Source organism: Perna viridis, chromosome 4 (assembly GCF_037379345.1).
Source record: "Perna viridis isolate PV_CMFRI_1.1 ecotype Kerala chromosome 4, ASM3737934v1, whole genome shotgun sequence".
Taxonomy (NCBI): domain Eukaryota; kingdom Metazoa; phylum Mollusca; class Bivalvia; order Mytilida; family Mytilidae; genus Perna; species Perna viridis.
The window spans coordinates 28,461,609-28,471,206 of NC_142448.1; the positions used below are offsets into that span (position 1 = coordinate 28,461,609).

General features: G+C 32.6%; 1 protein-coding gene across 1 annotated transcript; it reads left to right on the forward strand.

Moving 5' to 3' along the window:
* The first annotated feature begins 49 nt into the window (after positions 1-49).
* LOC148619616 (small ribosomal subunit protein uS7m-like) lies at positions 50-9,016 on the forward strand. Its single transcript, XM_088579732.1, has 6 exons — positions 50-175; positions 3,061-3,228; positions 4,786-4,849; positions 5,712-5,882; positions 6,791-6,928; positions 8,621-9,016. The coding sequence occupies exons 1-6, from the start codon at positions 102-104 to the stop codon at positions 8,696-8,698; spliced, it is 693 nt and encodes a 230-aa protein (XP_088435858.1). The 5' UTR covers positions 50-101; the 3' UTR covers positions 8,699-9,016.
* Positions 9,017-9,598: the final 582 nt, after the last annotated feature.

A 9,598-nucleotide genomic window follows, 5' to 3' on the forward strand; every position in this document is an offset into this window, starting at 1 on the left:
TTTGCAAACGAATCACCCAGTGATTGGTCAATACAATTTACTGCAGTAATTACCGAAACAAAATTTTTTTCGGAGCTCCTTTAGACTTATCTTTGTTCAAGATGTCAATCTGCAGTGGCAAACTTTTCTTGCAATTTGTATTGAAACATCAACTTAGTTCATGCCGATTACTTTCGTTAGTCATTTCTTTTGCTTTTTATTGAATAATTGTTTGCACGTGTATACCTCCTTCTCTGTAAAACTTTGACTTTAAAGACTAAAGTAGAGTATTCCGCATTTATACAGCAATGTACACTACATCATGATTTTTTTACCGGGTCTTTTCATGTCTAAAAGGAGACAGTTGAAAATACATGTACATTTAATTTCTTGTGTATTGAATAAATTTACGTACTTGAAACGTCATTTCTGACATCTAAATTATGAGACATGTGAAACATAAAACATAAGTACAGCTCATCAGTGTCGGGATTAAAATTTTGCCAATGGGACTAGGGCCCCCTTATCCTTCAATTCAATGAGCCATTCTAAAAAAAAAAATGAGATAAAATTTGTTATAGCAGCTAAGGCTGGATAGATGATGAAGACCAAATGTACATTTGTAATATAAACTTTAATTTACACTGCAGATCAAATGTTTATCAAGAGTTATCAATTAACGGGTCAATTAATTGTCACATCAATCACTTTTCTTTTCAGTTGTTTGAGTTTTTATACTAATGTATTGTCTAATCCTTTATCATGGCCCACAAATCCCCCATTAATTAGACCCCAACTTGTCTATTAAAGTAGTTCATCATAAATGATAGGAAAGAGTCTTTTTTTTTGTTTGGCTGCAATCAGATTTTGGATTTTTTTTTGGGTGCTTCAGGATCAGGTAATATGTCTCCACCATTATCAATATTTTTTATAGGGAGTTCATAACCGTGTCCAGCTGCCAAGTTAGTTTTTACAACAATTGCAGTTTGATTCTGGTAATTACCATCATTAATATTGTTTAGGCTTTGAAAAAGATAATTTTCTCTGGTTTGGGTCAAGGTTAAAACACTCTTTGGTGGCATTTTCAATTTCAAATGGGACCGCTAGTCCACACTTTTCTGATATTATCAAATTATTTTTATTCTTTAAAACAATGTTTGTTGTTCTTTCAAATGTGTAAGCGATCAAGAATATGTAATCTAAAAAATCGAAAAAGTACTGTTTCATTCCCCGGTCTTCAAATCCCCTCGAAAACGTGGCGATCAAGACATCTAATTGCAGCTAATAAAAACATTGTTGAAAGACACGTTCATGTATTTTTTACTGTCACAAGTAGTGGACTACACTCCACTATCAATGATGGAAACTTAATGCACGCACATGACGTGACACATTAGTCACTCAATGCGCCATTCTAAGAGGAAATGCGACTATGGCGCATGGTAATCCTAATCACTGGCTCATACTGCTATAGTCCAAATAAAAAGTCTTGGCAGGCATATTTCCATTTTGCTTGGTCGTCTCCCTTCAATTAGTGGAGCATAAGTACCCAAATATAAAATATGCTTCAGCAAATGGCATGATTATCTGGACTTCAGTTCATAACACCTTTTTAGCTGTTTGGTCCAATTGAATCTTGTTCTTTTCTTCTGTTCCATTGTGATGACATGATAATTGAAAAAAGCTCTTTAATTTGCCACCTTGCAAGATTTTTTTTAAGTTGACAGTGTAGTTAAAGATTCATGGACTGATCTTGATTTAGGATCACCATGAGAATTTCAGCAATACCATGTATAAAAATTACTTGATATCTGCAATTTACATGTACAATATATGATTTCCTGGCATACATATATCACAATGTTGATAACTGAAAGAAGCCCTATGAAAACATGCATACCCATGATTATGTAATATGTGCAAGAAAGCAACCAATACATGTACTCATTTTTTTTTTGACCAAATCAATAGATATAAAATTAAAGGTGCAAGGCTTAATCTAAACATCAGTGACATGGAGAAATTTTTTTGAAAAAATTTGGTAAATTCTATTTGAAAAATTACAATATTGACATTTTTGTCTATATAATCTATTGCAAAAACTTCTCCCTGTCAAAAAGGAGAAGTGAGCTCAAACAAGAGAAGTTTTTGCTCATTTCTCCTTCTAGATTAGGCCCTGAGGTGGTCTATAGGTGATGTCATTCGACACAATAGATTACTTCTACCCATTTTCTTATTTAAAGCGTACCAGAACAGCATGATTTGACTCAAATTATACCTCCACAAATGAGGATCAATATCTAGACTGCTTGGTGACAAACCAATTGGGAAAAATTGATCCTTTAGCTAAGTCAATTAATCGGCTATTTAAATCTATGATCTCAACACAGGTTGGCCATTCTGTCTCACTTTCCCACGTCAGGAGTCTTCATACTCTTAAACAAATCTTAATACATCTACATGTAGCTCTTGTAGCTAACCAAACTTTGTGGGTTTTTGGTAGAGTATGATTAGACTCATCAAATCATACCTCTGTGCCAAGATTGAACCCTAGACCGCTTGGTAAGTATTTTGCTGGCTATTTAAATCTACTATCTGCTGCAAGGCAGGTAGGCTGTCCTGCCACTAAAGTAAATAATCAGGCTTTTAATTTCTTGTTTGTTATTATCACGTTTTTGTTTCACATTAATGTAGAATTGACACCCTAAAATTAAGTTTTGGTTTTAGAAAATGCGTACATACCAATGTTGTGTAATTCATGTTGTCAAAGGTATGCTGGAAAAGTAGTAATGGCTAATATTTTTTTTATTTGTACTTTCCAATGGCTATTTTACCGGTAAATATATATTGCAATTACCTGGCTACATGTATTTTTAATTACTCATACAAAATCCCTGAAGTCCAGCATCTCTGGTAGACATTTAACATTGTCATATACTTGAAGTTCATTGTATAATACCAGCAAACATGCAATAACCATGTACATTTTGTAACACTGGATTGTAAAATATATACTGTATATCATATTGTTATTGACAAGTATACAAAATTTACCTTTCAAATATTATCTATCTCCTACAGACTTAGCTCAGTTCAGCAGTCAAGATATGCGAAAATGTACGTAGAGCCGATAGTAGATAAAGAACAGTTAGCTCAACCATTAGAGGAGTTTGATCAGAGGCGGCATTTGCCCATCAAGGCAGCTAAAACTGAGGAGAATACTTTATTTTATAATGATCCTGTAGTACAGTAGGTATTTCATTTGGAATGATTTTTATGTTCTTATTCTGTGTCTCACATGATTCTATGTAACAAGTACACACTCACAAAAGAATATCTGAGATTAATTTTTGAGGTTGTGACTTGAAGCCAGAAACAAGCAGTTTAATGATGTCCTAACCATAACTAACAGGGGCGTAGCTACCTATATGCAAATACGCAGTTGCATACTTTTTAAAGATGAAATAAAGGTTATTTATCACATATGCATACCATGAATGTAGTATAGGCTCTGAAAAACTGGCTCCAAAATCGTTAAAAGTCAGGAGTTTCCCTTAGGGCTTTGACTTGCGGACTCACATGACCCCCCCCCCACAAGATCCCTCGCCATAATTTTGCATACAACTAAAACAGACCTAGCTACGCCCCTGACTAAGGTAAATTTGAATGGACCAGTTTGAAATTGTACAGAAAGGTGTTATGCCACAAAAGGAAGGTTGGGATTGAGTTGAGTGTTTGTGACTTAAACTGCTCAGGAATTAAGGACCAAAAAAGGGTCAGAAACAAGCATCTTTTCTATGTTCTGACTATGTCTAGACTGTAAGTGAATGAATCTCTTTGAAATTGTACCATAAGATTACTTACTGTAATGAAACTGATATATGGTCAGCTGTCAATTATACTGTTGTCAGTTGTGTTCAAAGTTACCAGCAAAATACATCGGTTGAATCCCTTTAATTTGTTAAATAAACAATAACGTTGACCATCGCAAGAGATTTAAGTTAATTGTGTTTTATGAGGATTAAGTGAAAAATAGATTTACATATGGTACTTTGCTCATTTTGTTTCAATAAATGTTCAATTGAGTAACCCACTGAGCATACTCAGTGAGCAGTTGCTATTCAGGGTTTAGATAAAACCTATTGAGTTGATTTTGATTTAGTTAGATTAGTTTTGAGTATAGAGAATAGATATATCATTGTGTTTATATAAGTAAATTGTACTGTTCTAAAGTTGGGGACAGTTTAACTTAGAGTGAATGAAGAACCCTAAAAGAACCCATTGAGAAATTTAGAAATGAGAAACAATATGTTTTAGTATGAACGCTTGGTACACGTGACAATACCACCAAAGGCTGGAATTGATTTTCAGGGTTATTGATTAAACTGCTTATAAATTAGGGGCCAATAAATGGCCAGAAACAAGCATTTTTCTGGTGTATAGACAATGACTTGAGTAAAAAGTGAATGGATCTCTTTGAAATATTTACATGGTCTCATACCATAAAAGGAAGTTTTTGGGTGTTTTGACTGGAACTAATAAGGATTGAGGGCTACAAAAGGGACCAGAACAAGCATTTTCCTGATGTACAGATATACATAATTACCTGAGTGAAAGTGAAATTGTAGCACAAAGTGTGGTACCCCCTAAAGGAAAGCTGGAATTGATTTTTGGGGATGTGCTTATTGAGGAATAAGGTGCCAAATATGGGATTCTGGGCAAATTCTTTCCCTGTGTCAAATATTTGATTGTAATAAAAAAAAGCCTCTGGAGCATTTAATTTGATGTATGCTTTTTAATTTTCAGAAAACTTATTAATCATTTGATGAGAGATGGTAGGAAAGACAAGGCTAGAATGGTCATGGACAAAGTAAGTGGGCTTTTCACATAGTTAAAATTTATAAAGCTGAGTACTGTTTGAATTTACAGAATGTATGACATCAATGGACAAGTGAGCAATATTACAAAATTCATTGATTTAAATATGCACACATTCATGAAGACAAAATTGCAGAGTCAATTCAAGTACTGTAAATAGTTTTATAGCTGCAATATATGCAAAACATTACCAACGTTCTGGCTAAATAAAAATAGAGGGTTGCTACACCCTATCCTTAGAGACTGGCACCCTGTTGCCCCATCTGAATACACATTTTACCTTTCTTATAATTTTAAAGTAATCTGATGAAATTTTGATAAGCAGTGTCACTAAAGCCATTTTCTATATACATCATGTATGATCATGCAAATAACTTCCTTTTTTCTTTTACATTCCATATATACTTATTATTATTCTAGTTGTGTGACTATCAGAACAATTTTACAAATATGAGGGTCAAAGGTACATCATACACATAAAACGTGAAAGTGCCTCCTTCCTACGTCCATCTATTTTCAGATCCTAGCTAGAATACTATAATACATTAATTTTTATGTCAACCAGAACTACACTTGAACAAGGACTGCTAACAAAATTTGATGCAATTGTCAGTAGTAAATTTGTGTAGTCCAGTACTGTGGGCATAAAAAATGAATGTAGTCCAGTACTGTGGACATAAAAAATGAATGAATCTTAAACAATAAGTTCATTAAAATACAAATTTTACAATTTCATTTTACAAATATATTTCTTAAATAATTCAAGAACACTGCCTAGCATCCACACACAGTCATAGCTGAATTTGAATTACACGGTACATATTGAGAACATTATAGGTCCTTTTGCTTTTCAGGCATTAGCTAATATTAAGAGAACACAGTTACAGAAATATCATTCAGCTGAATCGCAAGCCATCAAAGAAAAAATTGAGTTAGACCCAGTAAAGATTGTTCACATGGCATTTGAAAACTGTAAACCTGTTCTCATGATAAAACCTGTTATTAAGGGTGGTTTTAAGTACAAGGTAAGATTGTGACCATATATATTAAAGTACTTCTCATCTTAAGATTGAACATCTTTCTGTCCATCCTTCCGTCACATTAAGGGAGTACAGACTGTGTAATCATAGATTACTGATCTGTAACAAAAAAGTATTGAACCATTCCTAGGAAAACTGTGCACAACCTTTTCATACATATTGAAGATGTGCACCTCCAAGTATGAAAAAAAAATGATAAAAATTTTTCCTACATTTTAAGCATGTTAAACTTTGCCATTTTTCTACTTTATTTTGTGGACAAGGGTACCTACTTTGTGTAATGTATAACTCCAAATGTATTGAATCAATATTTTCACTGTGCTTTATACATATTTAAGATTTGCACCTCTTACATATTGTATTATGTCTAAGTTCGACAATTTTTTTTCAACATTTTTAGCATGTTTAACTTTGCCAACTTCATCAGTTTATATTTACAAGGATACCTGTCTTAAGTTAACCTTATGTAATAGAAATCTGTCTAAACCAGACAGTTTTGAAAATCTGTTATCAGTTTAAGTGTATTTTAAATCTGGGTGAACCAGAGATCTGTCTAAACAGAACAAATGCTACTGGTCAAATAGTAGTTCTCGCCGGCCAGTGATTCTTGCCAACAAATTTTTCATCCTCTCCTATGAATCATGTTCATGAGTTTTCATTGAGGAATGAACTTTTGGTGTGCAGATTTGGTTCTGTCTTGAAAATCGCAAGATCTTTTCCTAGACCAGTTCAGTCCAAAAAGGGTTCAATATAGACAGGATTCAGTGTAGTGATAAATCTTTTGGTTAATTCCAAATGGTGGATTTCACATATTTTTTCTGCCTTCAGTAGTAGTAATGATTTAAAACTCTGTACCCAACTACTAGTCAATTCTGTTTTACAACATTTTACAGGTACCTGTTCCTTGTGAGGGTAATACACAGATATTTAAATCATTTAAAATGATCACAGATTCAGTTAAAGAGCACAATAAAAAAATTCCAATGCACATTAGATTAACCAACGAATTGATTGCTGCTTCACAGAATGAGGTAAATTCATTGTTTAAGTTCATTTATCCCTGCTTGCAAATTGGGGTGTATATAGTAAAGGCTAAGGGATGTTTAAATTTCTGCCATACTTCTATATATACTGCTCATCTATGATGGCTGTATTAAGCTGTACCAATGTCTAGTTGTCCTTCCACATGCAAGTTCTATTATTTAATAACTCAAAAACGCTGAGGGACTCAAATTTTTTGTTCAGTGTTAGTATACATTGAGAGAAGGTGCCTATCAGTCGTAAGTTTTTTCTTAGTTATAGGGCTTTTACAACAGAACATGTGGGATTTACCATGTGCTTTTACGATGCTTAAAATTGAATTGATTTTTGGTATGTAAATGTATCTTGATGTTACAATTCACAAATATACCTATTGTTCTACACCACAGATTTTCAACAAAATAATAGGTCTTCAAAAATTTCATAGTGATATAACATAATTCTGTACTAATTTTTTTAGCCCACATTATCTTATAAATATTTAAAGATAGTGGAAACAAGTACTATCTTTAAAAAAAGATAGCTGACGCACTAAAATTTGTTCTTTTTACTTATAATTTTCTACATTTCATTCAGGAAACAACACATGGCACACAATTTCAATTTTCTATACAGTCTTTTTTTCGAATGCAACTAAGTTGTCAGTATTTGTCCAATCAGGAAACAGAATTGTGATCAGGTGACTTGCGTTTCCATGGAAAGCATCTTTAAGGTTCAAAGGGTAAAGAGCGAAACTATACTGACCATGTTGGAAAAGTTATTTGATGAAGAATTTTACAGGAGTGATATTGAGACAAGGAGAAGCCTCAGTAAACGATTTAATTTTTGTTTCTTCTTTGTAAAAAAACAATATGATCACCAGCTATCTAACTCTATGCCAGTGATTCAGGCTGTAAAGAGAATCTTGTTTCTTTGCTGGCAAATCACTTCATTATTGTTGAAAATTTATTCTAATGTGTTACAGTTGAAGTTAATGTGTTTTCCTTGACTTTTTTTAAAATTAGAATTGCCCACACCTGTTTGGGTTTGACATTTTTGTCACTCTGACACATCTTGGGTAAACTTGAAGTAATGATGTTAGTCAAGTGTAAATAAAAATATATAATAATTAGTTCAGTATTAGTATACTTGATAGTGATTAAAATCTTTAATACATAGTTAGATACTATTGGCTTGTTAGTTGATGTAGTAAACTTGAAGAACTTGCTTTAAAATGCAAATGTATCACTATTATGTTTTTTTTAATGTATTAAGTACAAGTGAAGTCCATATAAAATTCAGACATTGTCCATAATGAAGTGATTGATGGTGAAGAAAAACCCACTAAACAAATAATACTTTTTCAATCTACATATCACATATGCTATATTTTTACCATACAGTTGTCCTTTTCATATTCAGAACTGTACTTTTTAGAAAATCATACTTTTATCTCCCATTAAAATCAACTAAATCAAACAAAATCAAGAAAGATAACTCTAACAAACTGCTAATTTCATGTACAAGCTTTATAAATTTTATCTCAAAAATGTAACATTTAAATTAAAAACCCTGACTGATTATATGGTCTAGATCTGATTCTGAAAAGGAAATAAAAGTAAATTTGGTGGGATTTTGACATGCATGAATCACCTCCTGTCTGATTTTTATAAAGATAACTACTTAAAATTGTATCTTTGCAGGGTAAAGCAATTAGAAAGAAAAGAGAGCTGCATAGACTTTGTGACAGTAACCGAGCTTATGCACATTTCAGATGGTGATAATAATGTCAAGTTAATTGTTGTACGGTACTGAAGTACTGAAGTATTAATGTGAATTATGATCTGTTATCAGTGACATATTCTATGATTTGTCTTTTTGATGCTGCTGTAAACATTGAGTGTTTAATGTTTAGGAGCTGAATTCATGTTCATATGAAAATCTGACAGAATGTGATACACACAATATATTGTTCAGAATTTCTTATTGCTGGGTTATATTTAACATAATAGGATTAAACACTGTTTTTCCAGTATTTATTGATTTGTAAAATCAAACCATACACTAGCAAAATAAATAAAAGTCTGAAGCAGTCAAAATTCTGAACGACTATCCTGAATAATAGAGGACTGTTTAGTATTCAACTTGCCCAAAACAAGAAATATACACATCATATCACTAGCCCCAGGTAATGGTCCAGTAGCTAAAGGCGAGCACTGCTGAAGTATCTTTGCTAAATTAAGTAGGGCAATCTATTTATACATATGAAAGCATGTTAATTATCATTAAGTTGTTGGTATATTTGTTATTGAACGTTTGGTACTGGCATTTGTGATAAATCCTTTTCACTGCATATTTCTAGAATAAAATGTTATTGTGTTCTATTCTAAAGCGGAATTATTGTGTTCTTTGTTAATGAACAGCTTTACAAAATCTGGTATATAATAGATTTGACGCTATAGTAAGTATTTCAAATATATATTTCAGTTTTCTAGCTAGGATTTGAAAATAGAGGGGCGCAGGGAAGAGGGCACTTTAACGTGTAGCATATTTTTTTTTCAACAAAAAAATTGACATTGATTTTGCATGTTTGTGTTAAGTCAGTAATTTGTATTCTTATTGCTTACCTGCCAACTTCTGAAAATGAAGGTTGCATCATAATTTGCGAACTGAGTAAATTT